This window comes from Physeter macrocephalus, chromosome 8 (genome assembly GCF_002837175.3).
Source record: "Physeter macrocephalus isolate SW-GA chromosome 8, ASM283717v5, whole genome shotgun sequence".
In the NCBI taxonomy this organism is placed as follows: domain Eukaryota; kingdom Metazoa; phylum Chordata; class Mammalia; order Artiodactyla; family Physeteridae; genus Physeter; species Physeter macrocephalus.
This window is the reverse complement of record NC_041221.1, coordinates 138,519,828-138,544,090: the sequence shown is the minus strand read 5'-3', so window position 1 is coordinate 138,544,090 and position 24,263 is coordinate 138,519,828. Positions and strand designations below refer to the sequence as shown.

Sequence of the window (24,263 nt, the reverse complement as noted above, 5' to 3'; positions counted from 1 at the left end):
GAGGAATACTATTTTAGTAAGAGTATGTCCCAAATATTGCATGGGATATACTTATACTTAAAAAAATTATTTGTTGTTTACAATTCAAATGTAACTGGGTATTCTGTATTTTCATTTTATTTGCTAAATCTGGCAGCCCTACTCGGGAAAGTCTTCTCTTTGTAAAAGTTTGTCAGCCCGAGTCCTGTGTCCCATGCCATACTCTCTCTCTGTCAAAAGCCCTGAGCGGTTTGTATTAGGTAGGGTTTCTACCAAAACAGATCCTGCTGGCACAGAGGTTTTGTTTGTAGGCTTTGGCTCTGATTAAAGAAATAAAAAAAATCCCCCCTAAGCATCTTTGGTTCTTGGGCTCCCTAGCTCCCTATTCTCTGCAAAGCATCTCCACACTGCACACAGAGAGCCTGAGGTGCCTGTGACTCTTCTGTGACAGCGCCCTTCAGACCTCAGCAGGGCCTTCAAGGGCATGAACAAGCTTGGAACCTTCTGCTTGTTCATTGTTAATTTTCGCCTCTGAGCATGGCACAGGGCCAGGAAAAGCACTCAGAGGAGTTTCCCTCAATTGCCCTTGCAAACCCTGCAAAATGACAACCCACTCTGCACTGTACAGGGAGTTGGGCTCAGCTAGACTGGCAGGATGCAACGGCTTGATCATTTAGGCATAATTTCCAGGAGCCCCTGTGTGAATCCAAGTTATGAGTTCGGGGCTGGGAGCTTTTCTAGGGGTACAAGTGAAAGGAAAGGGAACTGCTCCTCCAGTCCCCTTTCTCTGCTGTGCTGAGAAAGGCATCTCCATTCCTGAGCTTGAACTAACAAGCACTAACAATGCTTTGGAGAGGGGAGACCAAGCCACTTCCAGAGGAGATGTTATATAGAAGTTCATGGGCCCATTAATTAGGTCTAATTAAGTTTTTATTTTTAAAAGCTCTGCCCAGGGAAGGAAATCTGAAGCTTCATGTTCTGGAAGTGGATTTGGGGGAACGTTTCGTTGGACCTGAATAATGGGTGTATGCCCCCACCTCTTGGCTGCATACTGCAACAGCAATTAGGGGATTTTTGCCCTCTCTGTTGGCTAGCTCCCCAGCTGCGTCCCCATCCGTGCTCAGCTTGGCACACATGGTCAGCTCAGTGATAGCCAACTGCAAGCCATACTCTGCCTTGCCTGTTTCAAAAAGGCAGCTTCCTTCAGGGTTGTAGAACAGCATCATCCAAATGGTGCCATTATAATGATGGCCAGAGTGAACACTACTGTGTAGCCATGAACCCAAACACATGGGGTGAGCAGATTCTATTGCCACTGTCCACTGACAATCTGGAAATATCAATACTCTGGGAAAGGTGTAGGTAAAGAAGTAAAACCTGGAAATATACTGGAAGATGGGAGTGGGGAGGTGGAGATACTGGAGAGGCAATAGGGCCCCAAAGCTTAGAGATATAAAAAAAGTGAATACCGTCAAAGCAGAGTACACTTCAGTTTTTTAGCTGAATGATTCTACTATCCTGAGTCCCCCAACCCATTCTGTCCAAGGGCCAATATTCTGAAGATTTTATTTCCTTTTGAACAAATTGAAGGGGCTACATTTTGGCTCTGGTTCAGGCCTCATGGGGCAATCAATGATCTAACCAGAACAACCCAAACCATATCTGGTGTCCTAGAAAGTTAACATCTCCCAACGTGCCTAGAATATACCTAAGAAATAATTAGGAAATAACTTGAGTGTCAGAAAAAGTATAATCTGAATTTTTACCTTATTCCCAGGGTGAGGATAAAAGAATATAGTGAAAAGCTGTCTTTTCCATCTTCAAGGGAAAAGCTAGACAGAAAACCTAGAGGAGCAGGCCAGGCTCTGGGGCCAGGAAACATGGAAACTTAAATTTGGGGCCACCCATGTGTTTGGAGGAAAGAGTGCTGGTTGAGGGCAAGAAGTCCTGAATTCTGGATCGGATCTCATGAGTCATGTGACCATGCACAAGTCACTTCTCTGGGCCTTAGTTTTCTTTCTCTGTAATAGGGTTCAGGCCATTTCTTCTCATTCTCACACAAAGATAGAATGAAATGATAGATAGATATGGAAGTGCCTGGAGGAGAATTAAGTTTATATATATATATATATATATATATATATATATATATACACACATATACATAAACACACATATCTACATATGTGTGTGTGTATATATACATATATATATGTATGTATGTATGTATAAATAGCATGGGGTTTCTTTTTTTAAAAGTGAGACTCAGCTTTATAAATTATTTAAGCCCCTATGCTGGTTCCACCCCTTAGGAAAAAACCAGCTATGAGAAAAGATGGATGAAAAAATACTGCCAAGGCCCAAAATACTTATGATGCTTCAAGTGGGCTCTGCGTTTTGGTTGTCTGAAAGCAGAGATTAAGTTTGAGAGACAAACATGCTCAGGACCTACACAGCAGAGGGATTCTTTTCCTGGATTTAAACAGCTTCTTTTCTCCAAAAAACTCAAATGTGAAGAATTAAGTGTCATCAAAGCAGGGAAGAACTATAGCTTGGCCCCTGGGGGGAGGAACTAGGTCAACCCTCAGAATGAGGTGTCGCCTGTTCCCGTGAGAGCTAAGGGTTCACGACACGTGGAGACAGATGCAGGCTGGGAGCACCGAGCATTCCTGGGACTACATGGGAGGTGAGGAGGCAGCCACGAACAATTTAAAGAGAAACTGCTTCATATCCCAAGCCTTTATTCTGTGTTATATTCATCTCTCTCCCAACTGGTCTGGGTCTCATCAACTAGGTGTCACTACACAAGGCTGAAAGCCCAACCCCACAAATAAACGTTGCCTGATGCTATCTGATAAAAATGAGGGAAGAAAAGGCTGGTACGTGTCTCAGCACTGCTCCCTTTGATATTATCTTATGCTAAAGCACAGAGAGCCCCATGGTTCAGAGAGTGATCCAAACAGGAGCCCATTCAAGAGGCACTCTCTCTCCAAACTCTAGGCATCACGGATAAATTCAGTAACCGGAGGAAGGGCTCAGAAGGGTGTGGAAAATGCCATGCTGGTTCATGCAAATAGTCCCTCCCAGCTTTGGTCTCTGAGGCTGGAACCCCTGATCAGCTGTGGATTGGTCATCATCCGTGACTTTACCTGGAGTCTTCACGAACTGCTTCTTCTGGCCTGTCAAAAAGCAAGTGCAGGTTTGGATGGCAGGGAACAAAGTTGACGAGGAGGCTGAACACTGCATGAAGAGAGGACCAAGCCAATGAGAGAACAACAGCAGCAACAGAAAAGCAAACAAACCCTGCAACAGACCTGATGGGGGATGAGTCGCTGGACGTGGATGAGGTGGGCATAGGGCTGGATGGCGCCGAAAACATGGGCCAAGATGGCGAGAGGGGTGAAGTTGGGCTTGGATTCGGGGGGCTGCAAGACATAACCACCAGAAAACTCGTCAGCACACGGGGAAACCACAACGGGAGCACAGGAGGTTCAGGGGAGGCCAAATGACAGGGAGCTGGAGACTGGAGGAGCACTGAAACTGTCCTCAGTGCCAAGTCACATCTCTCCAGACCAAACTCCGTGTCTTCCAAGTAATGCCTGCTCTGGAACTCCTCGGAGTGTTAACATGTCTCTTCGCCCTGCAGAACAACTGCTTTCTAAGTGGTAGGAGCTTCCTCAATTGTGTCCATTGTGCCTTTGGCCATGGGTGAAAAATGCCCTGAACCCATGTCCATGGGTTCCCACACCCACATCCTATCACCGACCTCCATCTGGGGCAGGGCTAGCTCATAACCACCCTTCAGCTTCCACCGTGTGAGTGTTTTTAAAGTCGTGTCTCAGCAAAAATGACCATTCTTCTGGGCCACACAGGCCATTCCGCCAGAAAACAATTTCCTGTTTACATTTTTAACGAAATGGGTGGGCCGTGTGCCATTGGAGACCCGGAGAAGGATTGCATTAGAGAAGTGATAGCGGATGGAGGACAGGGCTGGACATGCACCTCTCAGGAGAGGGCATACAGCTATGGGCAGGGCATCGCTGTCCCTCTGAGGTTTGCTTTCCAGGCTTATTCTTTCTTTTTTCATGGATTTTGGGCATTTTGACGCTCAAAGAAAAAGTCCCAGATGGAAGGCAATGAAAAAATGAGGAACTGAAAGCTTAAATTTGTCATTTTGTTCTTTGATGGGTGGCTGATCAAAAGTTTGGAGAGGACAGGTTGAAATTACTCACTAAAATATGGTTTGTGGATTTTAACTAGTCACGCTAGCCCTTTGACTTATTTCCACAAATTACACAAATAAACATCTTAGTAACTCTGTAAAATTGCATTAAGTCACAGATAGTGCAGACAAACACCAATGACTGAGAAAACAACTCAGAAGCCACCCAGCCACAACACCACCTGCAGCCCTGAGCCCCAGCCGGTGGCTGGTTTATGTGGCCCAAGCACTGTACAGAGGTGAAAATGACAGCAATCCAGTTCCAGGGGAACAGACTTTCTAAACATACTGGGATTTAGCAAGAACACATAAATGTCCTACTGAATGAGACATCTTCAATTCAGATGAGAGACTCAATAATGGCCTTAATTATCTACAGCTATAACATAAATTCCTACGGAAATATACAGTAAAAACCCATTGTGTGAGTTCATCAGATAACTTCGGACTAATTGAATGAAACATTTATTAAATGTCACTATATGCATTATATTTCTAGAATATAAATTTCTTGAGCAGGAATTTTTGTTCGTTTTGTTTACTGCTGTATCTCCAATGCCTAAAATAGTGCTCAGTAGGATTTCAAAAAATATTGAGTACATTAATGAATCCCATCTAACCCAGCCATCTAGCCAAGAGGCACTATTATAACTGCCATTTCATAGATGTGGGAACTTGGGCCAATTTGAGGCTTGCTTGAAGACATCCAGGCTGTAAGTGTCAGGGCCGAGGTTCAGACCCCAATCCCCTGCGCTCCAGGCCCAGGGCTGTTGCCGCCACAGTGTACCACCTCTGGGGTAGCAGGACTTGCTCTGATTCTCTAGGCTGTACCAAGCTTCTTTACAGACCCAGCCAGAGCACTAGAAACCTTAACCACTGATTTATGAGTTTCCTTTAGATGCCTACCACATTTGCAAGGGAAAACGGGAATGCAGCAACAGACATGCCCAGCAAGACTCAACACATTGTAAATTCCAACAAAATCCCCAATTCTGCCTCCAGTCTTGTGTGTGGTAGATTCATATAGCAGATGGAATTCATATAACAGAAGAGACAGAATTCAAAGAGTATGGCTTTTTTCTCTTCTTCTCAATTATTCCAGCAATAACTACTTATTGAACACATTGTGTGATCAAGACAGTGAGTGGAATACAACTTAGCATTTACCAAGGTCCCTGACTTGAAGAGCTTACAGTGTATTTGACAAGATGGGACAGATTAAAAAAACAACTGTAATATAAGACAGTAAGTAAGCTTCATCAGCTAAGGGATCAGTTACCCTATGATTAGCTTAATACCTGCTCCCACACTTGATTCTGTCTTGGGTCCCGGAAGGAAGTGCTGCCTTATTTCTACTGGGCAGTCAGTCCTCGGTTAATCCATAACTGCAGCTGGTAAGAAGGGCCTCGCTTTCTCAGTCCCCTCCCCACAACTGCCCCCCTAGATAGTGACCCAGTGGGCAAGGCCTGGCTCTTCCAACTGCAGCCCAGCCTGGGAACCCAAGTTCTGAGCAGGGACAATCTGGAGGTTTATGAGAGCAGCCCAGGCCCAGAGGCCTGATCTAATCTGTTCCTTTGGTCAGTGGCCAACACAGGACAATTAAAAAGTCCTTAAGACCTTTTTTTTTTTTGAGTTTTCTTTTTAGTGGCTTTTATAAGTAGGAAACACCTCCAGCTTCCTACCTCAAGTGTACCAAGAATCATGCCTTTGGCTAAAGGCATAGTTGGAAACATATTCTATGAACACAGTGTGGGTTCTGAATGTTTTTTCACATCCCTGGATATCTAAGTGGTTCTTGGCCACTTAGTGCATGGCTGAAATTATCTGGGGGTGCGGTTGGAATGCAGGACATTCATAACGATTATAAGAAGTTACTCTTCAATCTCCATGTCCATTGCCATAGTATTAACTGTGATTTTTAAGAACTAATAGAATTTCATTTGTTTGCTTGTGCTTTGGTCATAGCAATTAACATTTATTTGCTATAAAATAACCACAATCTAAAACTAATTACCACTATGTTTCAGTGTAACAGTAAAATGCATCCTCCACAGTATTTCTATGATTTTTTAAACTACTGATTGGAATTATACTCTTTGTTAATTTGTGCTCCAGAGTCACATCAACAAAACTCAATGTCAACAATACTACTGAACACTGTTATACACCACAATGACTGACGCCTGTAGCAACAGAATGACTGTAAACAGAGAAATGTTCCTCAAAGAAACAGAGAGCACATCATGTATCAGTTTTGATGCAACTTAGAGAACACACAGGCGGAAACTAAGATGCACAGGGATGATGATAACGGCCCAAGACTATTTGTATAATCTTATACTCTGACCACAGAAGTGTCTGGCTATAGGTTACTTAAAGTGACAACAGCACTCCTAAAAAAATCCAAGACAAAACAAACTAAAAATGGCCAGCTTTGGTATTGGCTCTGAAACCTCCAATATCGAATTCTCAAACTCTCTTCCCATTAATGAGGACAAAGATAACAAATGATTGGTGTTAGGATAGGAGAAAATAATTTTATAACTACAATCTTAGCAGATGATCCCCGAAGGCTTCTCTACAACCTCAGAGTCCAGCTGAATGCCCTAGCACATTTTTCACCCTAAATATTCTTGGGGTCCTGCCAGGTCCCCCACATCAAGGCCCAACTATAGCAACAGCAGCTTAAACTTTAAGGAACATTTGCTGGTCTGGTTTGGGTTCAAGTGGAAAGCTTGCATCGGCTTTAGTTTTCTAGTCCACGGTGTCCTCAAAAGGAGTCACACAGCCCCAGTCAGTCCCTTTGACATTAACTGGACAGGGAAGAAATAATGGTTTGGGAAGATAAGGCTCAAAGGCCTGGCAGCATGCTGGGATGTGGCTGAGTGTGCAAGTACAGTGGGTGGCAATATCGTCAGTTTGACACCCTTCTGTGGTGACTCACTTGACTGAAGGGGCATCTGGTGTACCAGCCAGGGCATGACTACCAGGCCGTGGACAGGGCTGTCCCAGCAGGCTCCCAATCTGATCACGGATGTGGCAGACCTTCTCATGGCTCCACACCATGGGAGTGAAAAACCTGAGCTGGTATAAGATAAGCAGTCGGCAGACCATTAATCAGAAAGCTGATCTTCTTTAATTCTGATATGCCAAATTACAGATGGCTGTGTAGGAAACTGGAATGTATCACAAGAAAAGCAGTAAAATCATACATAATTTATACTGCTGATAATCACTGTTAACAGCTTGCCAAATTTCTTCACTTGTCTTGGGTGGGGTGGTGTTGCAGATAATACTACATACATAGTAGCATATTTTTTTCACTTAAGTATTTTCTGATGTCATTAAGTAGCCTTTGATATATTTTAAAAATCATAAAACTCTTTTCCCACTAATGAGGCTAAGAATAACAAACAACTGACATTAGTTCAGAGAAAATAATTTTTAAAGTACAATCTTGGCAGATGACCCCCTGAAGACCTCTCTACAAACCCCAGAGTATTCTCAGACCTACAGGATATTCTAGTGTATGGTATATCCTGATTTATTTATGTGCCCCTTCTCTTATTGTGTACATTCAGATTATCCCTCTTTGGCCAAAGTACTGCAACTCACATTCTTGTAGAGGATCGCTGCCTGTGTCTCCAATTGTTTCCTTAGCATAAATTCCTGGAAGTCAAATTAGTGGGTCAGAGGCTAGGAGCCTTTTTTAAGCGTCCTTATACATCCTAGCAAATAGCCTTGCAGAAAGGTTCAAGTGAATTGTATTCCCACCAACAGCGTATGGGGGCTGCCCCTTCCCTCTCACCACAGCCCCACCAGCACAGAGAATGAGCAATTAAAAAAAATCAGATGGACTTTTTTCCCCCCAGTCCACAAAGGTTACCTTGGACTCTTCTCTTTCCTAGCATTTCCAACGGTAAAAACAAATACAACTCCTCTCCCGTGTTGTTTCCATCTGCAAGCAATGTTTAATTTTCTAAAGCACAGAGAATGAGCAATTAAAAAAAATCAGGTGGACTTTTTTCCCCCCAGTCCACAAAGGTTACCTTGGACTCTTCTCTTTCCCAGCATTTCCAACGGTAAAAACAAATACAACTCCTCTCCCGTGTTGTTTCCATCTGCAAGCAATGTTTAATTTTCTAAAGGGCATTCTGCCAAGAAGGTAGTGTGGGGAAGGAGACAGGCAGATGGATAGAGAGACAGACAACCGCAGCCTGTGGGGTGCTGAACCCCTGGCCACGTGGCGTGGCTGATCCTAGAGAAATGGGGAGTGGTGGGTGGTTGGCTTAGTCTAGGACTCTCAACGACAGGGCTAGGTAGGAGGGATGAGGTACACATGGGGAGCCAAAGAGTGTCTCGCCAGCTGCGTACTGTGGAGAGGTCACAAAACTGGCATCGACATCTCTCTGCCAGGCAGTGGTCTGAGACCTACAGGCTGGGTTCCCAGTCATGGATCTCAGGCTTGACCTGAATGCTCACTCCCTCAGAGTCCCCTTTCCCCATTAGGCCTAGAATGGGGATGGTGCTATTAAGTTCAAAGGGGACTGCCTGTATTTTTTTCCTTCCCCCTATAATGAGAGAGGATAGAAAATTCCATGAAAACCTGTAAAGGCCCATCTTATCTAGTTCTGAATTAGTGACTTCTTCTTCCTTGGAAAATATCCCTTTATGTCTTGAGTTAAAGTGCCATAAAAAGAGAGGGAAAATCAAACTCCACTTGGGAAAACAGGGTCAAAAGGAGTACTGGTAAGCTGGGTAGTGGTGAATCAGAGTAAATGACACAAAACCCAATTTCTACTTGTTGAAAATTTGAACATATTCTTTACGTGTCTGCTGAAGCTTTTACAACACAGAAATCCTATGTCCTGAATTTTCAGTATGTGCTTCATGACTTTACAAGAGGAAAAGTCCACATGCCCCCGAGTTGCACTGCTCTGTATTCTTTTCTGACTCTTACAAGTATGCACAGTATTTACAGATTCTTTCCCCACATCTAATATAATTTAATACACATTTTTATTCAGACAATAACAGAGTCCTGATTCTTATTTTTATGAGACTAGCTGGTGAAATCCCCTTAAGGCCTTCACAATTATATGCAATTGCTTTTAAAATAGTTTTTAAATAATTTGCTTTTAAAATAGCTTGACAAGTCTACAGGGCAGTGGTTCTGTTTTTCCAGCTTTTAAAAAAATTTCTGAAGTTTAAGTTCCAAATAAGTTTCAAACTCAGATGGAGTATGTTGGAAAAGGCATATAATTCTGCAATTAAATAAAATCCAAAATCTTAGAATAGAGAATCTGTTATCCTTAAGGTTCCTCCAAGTCAATAATTCGAACCCTCTCATGCAGAATAACAAAGAAATACAAGGTAGAGGGAACAACTCTGGATTGGAAGTAAAGATGCCTGGACAACGGTCTCAGTTCAAGTGCTCACTGCAGGGGAAAAACCCTCAAGGGAAAGAAAGGACCAGCAGGGTAAATGGAACAGATGCCTCTATTGTGCTCTGCACTGCACAACACTAATCGAGGGGAGTAGTCTTTCTTCTTAATTAAACCTGAGGATAGCCCCTCAATCTTTTTTAAAATCACATTTCAGCTACATCAGAACTGGTTCTTAAAATAAAATGTATTTACTTTCTTTCAACTAAATAACCTCACAATTTATGAAGTTATTTTTAAGGAAATGCGAAAGCATTTTGGGAGCACTTCGAAGGGTTTATAAGGTGACATTTGCTATTTCAAAAGATCGGAATGGTTGCCGAGAAATCCCAGCATCTCCTTACTATACCGAGTGCAGTACAACTGTCATTCTCTATATAATGAAGATATTGCAAAAAACAAATGTATTCACTGTAACTTAAACAGAAAAGCAATCGTGCCACTAGATTCAATCATCTACTATCCTGAGGCATAACTTAGGTTTGCTCTAAAGCCACCATTCTAATGCTGGGTGTGTTTAAACTATTCTTAAAATCTACAAGCAAGAAACTGTAACTGCCTCAGGGGATTGAGAATGGGGACTGGGTACACAGGCACAGACTGGACATTCACTTTATATTTTACATTTGTTTATACTGTTTGAGTTTTTAAATCATGAGCCTATATTATTTTATAATAATAGAGGAAAGCACTCTTCTATAAATGGCGCTAGGATAACTGGATATCGATAGGGAAAAAGTGACACAACCTCTACCTCATATCATACCTAACAAATGATTTCCTGGTGGATTGCAGATCTAATTGCCAAAGGCAAACAATAAATGAGGGAATGCCTCTGAGAACTTGGGGTTGGGATTTATCCAACAGGGCATAAAAAGCACTAAGCATAAAGGAAAATACTGATATACGCAACTACATTAAAATAAGAAATTTTATGTACCAGAAGACAACCTTAAAAGAGAGTAAAAAGACAGCCTACAACATATAAATACATAAGGGCACATACAAGACTATACAAAGAACTCCTACTGATCAGTAAGAAAAAGGTAGACAACCAAGTGGGAAATGGGCAAGAAACTTGAGCAGGGACTTAGAAGAGAAAATGCAGAAGAAGGGGGCTCACCCTTTCTGTAATGCAGGAAGTATAGCTTAAAACCACAGTGAGATGATCCTGCTCACCTACCAGAACGACTAAGATAGCTAATATCAAAATGCTGAAAATACCAAGTGTTACAAAACATGGAACAACTGGAATTCTTGTACCTTGCTGGAGGAGGGGTGTAAACTCCTCCACCCGCTCTGGAAAACACTTTGGCATTATCTAGCGAAAATGAAGTTATCATTCTCCATGACCCCGCAGTTCATTCCCAGATGTATACCCCAAAGCAGGGGTCCCCAACCCGGGACTGCACGCGGCCTGTTAGGAACCGGGCCGCACAGCAGGGAGTGAGTGGCGGACGAGTGAGAGTGAAGCTTCATCTGCCGCTCCCCATTGCTTCCCGTTGCTCACATTACCACCTGAACCGTCCCCCTGCCCCCACCCCCCAGTCTGTGGAAAAACTGTTTTACATAAAACTGGTCCCTGGTGCCAAAAAGGTTGGGGACCACTGCCCTAGAGCACAGTGTGTATATATGAGAAGACATATATGAGAATGTGTAGAGCAATTTATCTGTTAAAACAAAAACTGGAAACAAGCTAGAAGTTGAGCAAAAGTAGAATGGAGAAATAATTTTAGTATATTAATGCAATTATGCATTCTGCTACAATGAAAATAAATAAATGAACTACAGCTACACGAATGACTTTTAAAACAGTTGAGCAAAAGAAGCCAGACTCAAAATAATAAAGCAAAATATTACATTTTAGGGATGCACCAAGTCAATCATTATTTGCAGATTCTGCAGTCATGAATTCACCTACTTGTTAAATTTATTTGTAAGTCCAGAATCAATACTCAAGGTGCTTTCATAGTCATTTGCAGACACACACAGAGTGATGAAAAACTTAAGTCACCCTGCGTCACCCAACATGCACATTCCCAGCTGAGGTCAACCAAAGGGATGCTCTGCCTTCTGTTCCAGCTCTGTAGTGTCCCTATGTGCAAGAAGGCTGTGACATGCCTTACAAAGAAAACATGTGCTTAGTAAGTTTCATTCAGGCATAACTTATAGCACTGTTCGTCCTGAGTTTAATGTTAATGAATCAATAGTAATATTAAGTAAGGTGTCTTTAAGTAGAAACCCATGTAAAACAAGGTTATGTACTGAAGGGTTGACAAAAAAGTTGCAACCAGAGGCTTGTAGGAACCTAACCCTGTATTTCCTGTAGGAGCAATGGTATGATATTCACTAATTCAGTGTCTGTGGTTACTTCATGGACTGTTACTATTGCAAATAACAAGAACCTGTACTGAAGAGCTAAAAATATAAATAAAAACAAGGAATTGATTACTGTAAACATCAGATTAGTGGCTACCCCTGTGGGGAAGGAGAGGACTGTGATAGGGGAAGACAAAGTGAGAGATGTGGGTGCTTCTGGGGTCCTGGCTAGGTTGTATTTTTGACCTGGGGGGGCAGTTGCTAAACAGTAATTTGTGAAGTTGTATAATACATCCCACATACTTTTCTATATAATAAAAAATACGTGCAAACCTACCTTGAAACACTTTGGGACAGTAAGTATATCAGCGTATTAACAGCATTCTCTGGGTGATGAGAGTAAATGTAATCTTTATTCTTTGTGCTTTTAAAATATTTTCCATATTTTCTACAATTAATGTGTTACATTTAAAACCAAAAAAATTAATACATATTAATAGAAGAAATACTCTCCCTAATCATACAAATAGCTACTTTTATTCTCTAAAGGAAGGATGTTTTAATAGGGGCAAAATGACAATTCCGTCTTTGTTGCACCAATCCGTGGTTTAGGTTGCACGACACAGTTGGCAGTTCCCAACTGTTTTTACTGTTTTTCTGTCAAATACAATCAACAAATATTTACTGAGTGCCTTCCATATGCAAGAACTAAATTTCCCATCCTTCTGTCCTCACTGAGGAATTATGTTGATTCCTCTAGAGCCTTTTTTATTGGTAAAGTTATTACAGTAAATCAATGGTGTTTTCCTTTCCCCCGCGCATGGGGAAGTCGAGGAGGACATCTCTGATGTCGCATTCTGAGTCTGCTGACAAGTTAACAACACTAGCTGAAAGTCCTTGGCCATCTGGCATCCCTTTCTATACGGTCTGCTTTCAGGGAGTATTTCCTGTTTGGACTAGGGAGAGGAAAAGGAGGCAAAAGGATTTAATAAGAATCTAAATGTCCACTGATGAAAACAAAGGAGTATCTAAAATTAGAAGTGGTGGCCCAAGATACCTGGGTGGCCTAACAGTAACCCTAGGGAAAGAGGATTCCTTGAAAAAGGAGCCTAAAATATTTCACTATGTTCACTACTCTCAGCGATAGAAAAAGCACTTCTGCTAAAGATAATATCCAGGACAATTAAATTAAACTCCTACAACACACAAAGTTTGGTCCGGATACCATGAAAGGCGTATGAGGCAAAGAGATAAGGAGACATGAACTTTGATGCTAAGGACATTGGACTTTTCTCCCTGCAAGCAAATAGCTGGCTTCTCTCAAATTCTAGTGTTTATTCTTTAGTCTAAACATGTGAAAAATTGTTTCTGATCCGATTTTAACCTCCTCAAATGTCTTCCCACTCCATTTGTATCATCTATCCCTGGCCTTGCTCCTTCGGTGTGACCATACCCAAACCCCACTTTTTTCCCTACTACCATGCTTGACCTCCACAATGGCTGGCTCAGGCCGCAGCGAAGAAATGCTATCTCACTGGGCTTCACAGTGATTTTCACCCCTTGTTCATTTGGTTCTGGGGAGCTTATTGACTGGACTGGAAAAAACTTTAAATGATTTTCCAGCAAAGTCACCCTTTCCAGTGGAAAAAAAGAGTTTTAACATCTGTGAACAAAAACAAACTGAAGGAAAATGATTTATATATTCTCTATTTCTTGTACTCCAAAACCAAACACCCACCTAAGAACTCAATGAAAACAGACACAGCAAAGTACCATTAATTCTAATCTCACAAAATTAAAATTTCTATTTTTTTCAGATCTGAGGTAGATCCAAATTTACTATGAACAATTTATGAGTGACTAAGCCAATATACAATGTCAACAAGATATTTTAATACAGATTGCTTAACCTAAAAGACCCATTCGTGGTGATGATTTCAAAATGCAAATCTGATCATGTCATGTCTTTGCATAAAATACTCACTCAATGATTCCCCATTGTTTCTAGGGTGAAGACCAAGGCCTTCCTACCTTGACTACACTAAGAATCGCTAGCCTGGTTTCTTTACTTTTTACCACTTGAATCCATCCTACTGCACATCATAACTACATGAAACTCCTAAGCACATAGCTTAATAACTACTTGTTGAATGTTGTTCAACAAATAGCATCTTCCCACTCATAAGCTCACCAATACCTACTGCATGTAGAATAAATTGCTTGCCCTAGTAGAGCGGGATATGTATGTAGTTACAATTTACTCGTGCCCACCAGTTTTCCAACTCCCATTCTTCTGGTTCATTTGGAGAAGTTCTTCTAGACCCCAAGCAATACAGGTGGGTCCAGTGTCCCACCGATGTCACCGCATTGGCAGGCATGTGATCCAGGCTGTCCAGGGAGAGGACCCCCTTCCTCCTGGTCACAGTGGGTCAGTGATGGACAGGTAACTGATCACAGTTCATCCATGGGGTCTAATATATGAATGCTCTTCTTCATGGATGCAAAATCTAAATGTATTGGCTGAGGGTGACTAGAGATCCTTTTTTCCTATAACATGGCAAACATCTGTCTGCAAATGAAGTTTTGTTTCGTTTTGTTTTTCAAAAGAGGGAAGAAGAGCCAAGCAAAATAATAATTTGGGCTCCTGGATTCAATTGTGCTCGAGGTTAGATTCACCCTGAGATTTCCCAAAATTGTAAGCTTATAACTTCCACTTTTTCCCTAAGCTACTTGGGTTTCTGTCATTTGAAGGTCTTTCACAAGACGTCCTCAATGCTCTTCTTTGCAGTCATTACTTGCCTCCAAGTCAGCAAACTTTCTTAAGGGCCATTTAGTAAATATTTTAGACTGTGGAACAAGAGGCAAAAATTCAGGGTATTACATAGCTACTTACATAAACATTTAAAATGTAACAGTTTAACAATGTAAAAACCATTCTTTTCTTTTTTTTTTTTTCCGGGTACGCGGGCCTCTCACTGTTGTGGTCTCTCCCGTTGCGGAGCACAGGCTCTGGACAGGCACGCGCAGCGCAGGCCCAGCGGCCATGGCCCACGGGCCCAGCCGCTCCGCGGCATGTGGGATCTTCCCGGACCAGGGCATGAACCCATGTCCCCTGCATGGGCAGGCGGACTCTCAACCACTGCTCCACCAGGGAAGACCCAACCATTCTTATTTTATGAGCTGTAAAGTAAAAATAAAAACAAACAAACAAACAAAACCAAGGTGACAGGCTGGATTTGGACCATGGGCCATTGTTTTCCAGCCCCTCTTCTAGTCAAACTGGTTTACACGAGCCATGAGCATGCTGTAAGCCTTTCATTGCAATGTTCTTGCTGGTGATATTTTTCTCCCCTGGAATGCCTCTTCCCTTGCCACTAACTACTACCCATCCACCACTCAAGGCCCATCTAAATGTGAACTCCCACCTGAGGCTTCTCTGATACCACAACAAAGTGAGGTCTTTCTCCCCTGAATCCCCGAGAACTCTATTTCTCTTCTGGTCTTGACCCTACCTTGCATTGTAGTTATCCTTATCTTGTTGCAGCTCTTGGACACTGTGAATGCTTAGTCAGTTTCTTTGGAATTGACAATATCTAAAGGCTACACTGAAAAAACAAAAAAAAAAACCCCAAGAAACAAAAAAACTCCACAGGATGGAAGTAATTAGTAAAGGTTTATGGATCCACCAGAAGCACAGGGTAAGCCAAGGAAGCCAGACATTTCTGAATCAGAATTATCTGACATCATAAAACAGAACAGCTCTCACTCCAGCGTTGCCATGACAGCTGTAGTACAGCCACTTGTTTGCTTGTCTAGGGTGGTTATGCCCAACAAGTACGACAGAAGGGGCATTTCAGACATTTTGTTCCTGGTGGGGCGGGAGACAGGCACGCTGGTCTAGGCTTTGATGGACTCCTGTGTCTCAGTCTGCTCACTCGTGTGAGCAGTCAGCAGTCCCTTCTGACTACTGCATAGTGTTGCCCAAACCCAGTCATCGGGGCCTCAGCCTCCAATCTTCTTACCATTGTATGTGTTTTAATATAACAACAGATACTATAACATATAGTATATAATATTAATATATAACATTTTAATATTTTTCTCTAAATTGATCTTCTTAATAAAACAGAAGCATCTACGTTAGTCCATTCTAAATAATAAAACCTCATCATTATTAAAATGAAGAAGAAAAATTCGCCCAGGCACCATTTAAAACTTTCAAGTACCTCAGTGCCACAAGGCTCACATTTTGGACATTTCTGTTCTCAGTTACCAATCTTTTTATTTCCTCTTGCAGAAACATAGCATCTATTTTCCCAAGATCTATTTAACTACCCCAAAGAGAGAAATTAGTTAATAAAAAGTGTGTATGTCCATTTCAGGCAAGGTGCTGAGAGTCATTTAATATTTTTCCCCTCTTAAACTTTGATAGCATTTGTCTTACTGTGTTTTGCATTCCTGGGAGAGCAGGATTTTTAAAGGTAGTTTTATTGAGGGATAATGCTATGAAGTTGACCCCCTATTTTAAGTGTACAACATTGAGAGGGTTGTGTAATCATCACCCATAATCCAGTTTTATAATGCTTCTATCAGCCCCAAAAGGTCCCTCCTGCCATTTGCAGCCAAGCCCTGCTCCTGTAACCAGCCATAGGCAACCACTGATCTACCTTCTATCTCTAGAGATTTGCCTTTTCCAACATTTCACCATAATGGAGTCATACAATGTGTGGTCTTTTTTGTCTGGCTTATTTCACCTGCAGATGTTTATAGTGGGCCAACAGCTTTCAAAAGGCAGGTGAAATGAAGATGGTAACAAACACTGAGTACTAACTTTTATTGAATACTCGGTATGTACCAGTCGTTCTGCCAAGCTTTGGGAGGCATTACCTTATTTAATTTTTCCAAACAACCTCAGGAATAGGTACTATTATTCTCATTTTTCAGATTGCAAAACAGAAGCTCATAAATAAAGTTTAAGGATCTTTGCTTAAAGTCAATTGTCTAATTAGTGGATGAGCTGGGATTTGAAACTAGCCCTAACTCTTAGCTACTATGCTATCTGCCTGGTGTTTAAAAAAAAAGTCTCAAGATGAAACCAACTGAGATTTTCCTTTAAAAAAAAACACACCAAAACCCAAACTAACAAACAAAAACTTTTCAATTCACAGGAGAAAGCAATATACAGTTCACGGTGCTAGGGGAAAAGCCTTTGAGGGTGCCTGGAAGGGAAGGTTGACCACAGCGGGCACTCCAGCACCTTCTCGGCACAGCGAGCCTCCACGGGGCACAGACCGCCCCACCCCTCCGCCTTCCAGGCTCCCCGCTGCCGCGGCTCAGGCAAACCGGAAGCGGCCTGTTCCTCGCGGTACCCTTCATTATATATGCTCTTGCCCTCAATCTACTGCAGCCTTTTCACTTTATGTAGAAAGCATGCATTGGAAGACATAAAAAATAATATATTTAAGGCTGTTTATGAGCAAATTTCCTCAAAAAGCCTCAAGCTGGTCCATTTGTGCCATCTGTTACAAGGGAAACTAGAAACCACCTGTCTGTCTGCCTGAGCTCTGCTCTTATCAAGGAAGTTGTAATTACCTCTTTGGTGAAGGATTTGAATCATTACAGTAAATCCCTTATTCAGCACATATTGTATTAGGAAGGCATTCTGACCCTAAAACCCAGGGTTTTTATCCCCTTGCCCTGCACAGATGCAATAAAACCTCAGCTCTTCAAAGCCTGGCAGAGTGAATTGTGCCTTAATCTTGTTTGTTACTCAATGATAAATATTTACTAAACAAATATTTCCTGCACACTTGACTACACGGCAGTGCTTTGCAGGCACTGGCAACACAGCAGAAAACAGGTGGAGAGAGGCTTCTGCTCTCAAGCAGCTTATGTTCACTCACAGTGAACCTCAAGGCAGGGTATGAGCACAGGCTGGGTGGAGGAAAAATATCAAAACGTCCATTTGCATTCCTCATCTGATCCTTGTAAGATTTGTATTTTATATATGCTTTCTGATGTGTATAAAACAATGAGTAGGATAGGTAAATACTTTATAAACAGGTAAATAAAAACAACAGACACGTATTAGAGGTACCTGCCCCAAATATTTTTTTCTGATAGTATTTTGATCATTTTAGGGATTAAAATTGTTTAGGAAACACTATTCTTGTGTGTGTGTGTTAACAGACAAACAAGTAAACAACACATCACTTTAGATGGTATTAAGAGCTACGAAGAAAATTTAAAAAGCAGTGTGAAGGCGACTGTCAAGTGGGAAAGGGTGGGTGGGGTGATTTGGATTCCACGGATGGGGCTGCTTCTTTCAGGAGTAACATCTAAGCTGAGAGGTCCACGCAGGAGAGTGCTCAAGCCCCCTTCTCTTAAACACCAGGGCATCTTTTAATTTTAAACATTTGGGATTAAAACAAAAACCAAGCCCCATTTCCTCCTAAGCACCCTCACAGTCTCTGCTTAATCATAGAGCCTTTTCCCAGGACACCGTGTGAACTTAATGGAAAGGGTCCCATTTTGAAGGGAAGAACTATTGAAAGGCGATCAGTAGTAAAGGCTGGCCTGGCTGTAGCAGAATTCCCAGTAGTGGCTGGTAACATCAAAACATAGTTTTTCTGCAAGAAACTGTTTCCTGGTAAAGCTAAAAAGTCATTCCTTTGGGGGAAATAAGTGTGTGCCTTTTCAATGAAGTCTCTATGTGCCCTAAAATAAGTATGTGGCTTGCTTCTTTTCGGAAGAAAGGAATTACATAAATCCCAAACCAACCGACAAACAGCCTGCAGACGTCTCTTCCCTTGTGTGAACTGCCACATCTCCAGGTCCCTACAGAACCAAGCATGAGGTTAGACACCCTAGATATTACACCTCGGTTTTCTGGATCACTCTTTCACTACCTGAGGTATATAACATTTCTGAAGTTCTACTCATTTTTTGTCACTATATTCATGTTAATTCACCTAGAAGGGTATATGTGGTAAGCCTTCTACAATGTCATCCTCCAAGGCCCACACCATGTCTCTGCCAGCTCCTCTCCTTACCATCACCCAGGTTTATAGGGACAAAATGGTACTCTGCATATACTTAAACTTTCTCTCATCCTCCCAGGAAACTATGGAAAGGAAAGGAGAATCTCCCCAAGGGAAGAATATTGCAAATCATACAATTTAGGAAAATACAAAAATGAAAGCGAATAAAATGTATTTTCCAAAATAAGAAGTTCTTGCACCATCGAGTAGTCGAATGAGTCCAGCTGGGTTGGAGCCTAAAAATCTGTATTTAAAAAATGTTCTCCTCACTGCCCACAACTCCAACCCCAGCCCTGTGGTTCTGATATGCAAGCAGAGATGGGAACCACTGATCCTTGGCTTCTACAGAGTTCCAAGTCAGCTTTGGAGATTACTGGGAAATGGGAACACACCAGGGACTTAGTAGCATGCACCTTGGTGATTATTTTGTTCCTATAAAATTTTTGATTTATTCACATGGATCTTGTTATTATTTTTGACACAGCAAATACGTGTAAATTTCTTCGCCTGTGTATTAATAAAGTGTCAGTGCTTATCTGTGATTTGGTCTAAAGAACTGAAGGAGTTCTGAGGAGATGGATCAGTTTAAGCTGGAGGAGTTTGGGAAAGTTTCCCTTGAGCTGGAATGTTCCCATTTTCCATTTTGGGGTTTCAGATTAAGGGGGCTGTGGTCAGTCTTGCAGCTGGGAAAAGAGAATCAGTGTCAAGGGCAAAATGAGCCCCCCGCTCTCTGCTGAAACAAGACGTGGCAACATCATATACACAGCCTTGGCTTTGAAAATAACAACTCCCACTGGTGTAGACTGCTTACAACCCAAGAGGCTCTGGGCTGAGCACTTTTGGTCTCTGCCTCGTCCCAATAACCCAAGAGGGCTGCCCTGACTTTGCAGGGGGGTAAGAGGAAGTTTGGAGAGGTTGAGTCGTTTTCTAAGAGCCAGAAAGCGGTGGTGCTGAGCCTGAAGTGAGGCAGCCTGACTCCCGTACAGCCTCTTCTGAACGCCTGTGGCCGCCGCTCGCCTCCAGCCTCCCCCGGCCCCTCACAGAGTCCTGGGCATGCATACTCCACAGGCCCGGCGCACAGAAGTGCCTGGAGATGGCTGATGCAAACACAGTGAGCCCACTTAAAGGGAATTTGCTTGAAGCGTCCTAGAATCTGTTAAAGCAGGTAAATCCCAGTTCCAAGAGCAAATGTTACAAATAACATTACATAGAAAATAAAAGAAAAACGGTTTGGGAGCCTCTGAACACTTTCACTGGTTGTCTGTTTTCAGAGAATACCTGCCATATTTGATAAACAGACTTCTGGATGAAAACACTATTCTTAACAATAGTGAATTAACAGTTAAGTGCAAGAGTCTGGGGTCAGACAGAGCTCCAATACTGCTTTGAATCCTGGTTCTGCCACTTATTAACAGTGTGACCATGGGCAACTGTGCCCCTCATTTTCCTCCCCTGCTTAAAATGGGGATAATCAATAATAACTCTACCTCAGAGGATTGGTGAGAATTAAAGGGGATCATACACATAATACGCTTAGCATACTGAAGCTTGGTATGCTGTAAGCATTCACTAAATGGTAGCTATGATAATTAGGATATGCTTGACTTGTCCTGAAAAAGTGATTCTTTTATTTTAAAATGAAACGTGGACTTAAGGACGCAGTACTTGTACCATCTATAAATCTGAAGGCACTGATTCAAACAGAAGTGAAAATGAAGACGAAACTGCACCAGTACCTGTACCAAAAGGAGAGAAAAAGTAATCTGCCTCCAGTTCTAGGGCTTTCATCCCAGGATCATTTCCCCTCTTAGCATAGCCCTGTCACTTGTGTCTGCACAGCAAAGCCCCCAGTGGAAAACACACAGAGGCAAGCTCAGAGGCGCTCAGGTTGTGTTACCAGGGCAGATCAGTCCACCGGGATCAAATAACCTACGCCCAAAGCCCAGAATTTCATGTTCAAGTGGAGGTGTCAATACTGAGCTGTGGCTCATCTAGGGACCTTAATTAAGCCCCAGCCTCTTTTTCAGGGCAGGCCGACGGGAGATGTCTGTTTTTCCATCGGCTCTCACAGAAAAGCTGGTGGTGTTACGGAAAGTGGGCCTGGGAAGTTGGGCGGCCAGGCACTGCCCACCGGCCCACACTCATTCTGGGCGTGTCCACGGAGAGGATCTGAATTCCCGGGTGCACGTGTGATAGCTGCCTGAGAAGCCCACGTGGAGAGGGCGGGTGAAGAGACAGAGTGACAGGATAACACTTCCTTCTTGGCGTGGGCCTTCCCCCAAGGATGCTTACACACTCTTAAAAGCAGCACTGCACAGGTTTCACACAAAAGCTGCTGGAGATGGCGCTGCTCATTCTTGTAATATTCTGCAGGGTGAGCAGCCAGGGTCGCCATCATTAAGTGGACAAGGTAGGCTGAGCCAGACTCTCGGACATTAGGGCTCCATGAATGGCTTAGTTTCTTGGGGTGGTGGGCAGGCCACTGCAGCAGCTTCCCTTCCTTCTTTGCCTTCTAAGCCACAGGTTTCTCAACATCTAACTTCCCCAACCCTGTCCTCACCCCTCCGCCAACCGGCTAAATGCTGGTTCTTTAAATAGGGAGGCTCTTTTAGGAAGAAAGGCATAGAGAAGACTCACTGAGAAACTTCCCACAGGGAATGCAAGGTTGAGTGGGAAGAGTTAAGGGCTCTAGGAGCAGGCGGGGCGAGGGCGGGAAGCCTTCCGACTTCACCTCGCTCTCCTTTGAAAACCAGGGAAAATGTTACCCCAAAGGGCCTCAGTGAAGACTGCATGAATCTATATCCATAAAGCGCCGGGTGCCACATCCGGCACTAGAAAGTGCCCCCGACGTAATAGCAAGCATTGATAACTTCCTGAGCTTGACAAACTAGCAGAATTAAGGAAAGGAATAAATAACCTTAGGTTCTGGGCAGTTATATCTGTCTTTGCAAAGTAAAACTAACCAGGAAGAAGGATGCCAGGGCTTTGCTTAATTCACATATCCAAGGCCAGCTTACTTTCTCTCCTCCTTCCCACCCCATAGTTTTTGGTAAAAAACAAAAACAAAAATGGGGCATGTTCCAAAATATATATATTTTTAATACATAAATATTTATTTTTTTAAATACAGAAAGAAAACCTATTGTTCCTGTTTCTAGCTATAAAAGCAATTTGTGCTCAACGTAGAAATCAAAGAAACAATGAAAGGCAAAAATAAAACTAAATAAAACCCCTAAAATTAAAAATAAAACTACCAAATGATCCAGCAATTCCACTTTGAAGAAAACGAAAACACTAACTTGAAAAGATATCTGAACCCCCATGTTTATTGCACCATTATTTATAATAGCCAAGATATGGCAACAACGTTAAGTGTCCGTCAATGAATGAATGGGTAAAGAAGTTGTGGTACATATATACAATAGAATATTATTTGGCCATAAAAGAGAAAGAAATGGTGCCACTTGTGACAACGTGGATGGAACTTGAGGGCATTATGTTAAGTGAAATAAGTCAGACAGAGAAAGACAAATACCATATAATCTCATTTATATACGAAATCTAAAACCAAAACCAAAACCAAAAAAATCCGCTGAGCTCATAGATAAAGAGAACAGATTGGTGGTTGCCAGAGGCAAAGAGGTGAGGGGTGAGGGAAATGGAGGAAGGGGGTTAAAGGGTACAAATTTCCAGCTATACAATAAATAAGTCATGGGATGTAATGTACAGCATGGTTAACTACAGTTAATAATACTTTGTGCATATTTGAAAATTACTAAGAGAGTAGATCTTCAAAGTTCTCAAGACAAGAAAAAAAAATTTTGTAACTATGTATGGTGTTGAATGTTAACTAGACTTACTGTGGTGATCATTTTGTAATACATACAAATATCAAATCATTATGTTGTACACTTGAAATTAACATAATGTTACAGAACAATTATGCCTCAATAAAACAAAAAACTAAACAAAACCAACTATCAACATTTCCGTCCACATGCTGACTGTTTTAGAACCTTTCCATGTATACATATGCATTCATGCGTATTTGTTTTGCCCATTAAAATGGCACCATAGCTTACATACTCTTTTATTCTGCTTTTTTCAATGAAGTAGTTTATTATAAAAGTATTTCCATGCCAGTAAAACTGATCAGCAACATAATTTTTAATAGTTGCACTGTAGTCCATGGCTGTGTGACAATTACCAAATCATCACCACTGTTGGACACTGAAATTCTTTCCTTTTTATTTTTGTTATTATAAATAATACTGCGATGAAAGTCCATCCACCTTTGCAAATACCTGTGATTATTCCCTTACGATAAATACTCACTGAGTCAACGGGTTAGCCCATCTGAAGCCAGCTGACCCGCTTCCATACTATTCCCAAGGAAGGTCACGCTGTTTCAGAATCCCACCCACAGCGGGTCAATTTGGTCTCACAAATGGACCTCCCTTTCTTCGGTCTCTTGGGTATATGGATTTTGTTGCTTCTGTCAAACGAGCCCATCAAACCACTGAGACAAAAATGGGGCTGATCTAATCTAGGTTCAAATCATTCCTCCAAAATAAATGTGAGCTCTAAGAGGAGACTGCTCTGAACCACTGCAGTGTTTCAGAACAAGGGGGTGGTGAGAGAAGGGAGGGGAGGTTTGTTCTGCCTCAGCCTCTTCTCCTGAATTGAGCATTACTGGCTTCCTCCAGTCCATCAATCAGCAAGCCGTGTCTGAACACTGAACTACAGCAAGGGAATGAATGAGCTTATATATAGTAGGTACACACATGCTGAGCACAAACATGTGACCCTGGAGACACTCCGGCAGGTAAAATGTCCTTTCATAACCCTCATGGACTCAAGGGGGAATGTTCCTCATGCATTTTTTTTAAGTGGGAGACAAAAGGATATGTGATAAAAAATTAATCTGGGTTGAAGACTCAAATATTCATAATGAGTATTTCAGCTAGTTAAAAAGAGGCATTTCTCCAACTCCCGATGGTCAAGAAGGGACAGCTGGCATTTTGGAGTTGGCAAATTCCTCCTGAAAGATCAATGTTGTCTCTGTATTTGATAGACTGATCTGGTCTAAGGTTTATTTGTTGAAATAGATAATGTAATATTCAGACCCATCAGCGTGTGCACACATATGCTGTTTTCCCTTAACCCCTTTGCCTCCGTGAAACTTTCAGATTACCCATTTAGTGGACAGTCAGAGTTTCTGACCGGGGCAAAGGGAACTTCAAATGATGTGGCTACCAG

General features: G+C 42.2%; 1 protein-coding gene across 7 annotated transcripts in view; it reads right to left on the bottom strand.

Annotated features, from left to right (window-relative positions):
* Window positions 1-24,263, bottom strand: part of ARHGAP26 (Rho GTPase activating protein 26) — a 491,973-nt gene that overhangs the window by 18,076 nt on the left and 449,634 nt on the right. For 3 of the 7 annotated variants that reach the window (XM_028493328.2, XM_024118499.3, XM_028493330.1), the window contains one exon: window positions 3,129-3,404. In XM_028493328.2, the coding sequence (XP_028349129.1) occupies window positions 3,162-3,404 (243 nt within the window). In that variant the 3' untranslated portion in view covers window positions 3,129-3,161. The remainder of the gene's footprint in view (window positions 1-3,128; window positions 3,405-24,263) is intronic. The other 4 variants (XM_028493331.2, XM_028493327.2, XM_028493329.2 and 1 more) reach the window with 2 other exon arrangements.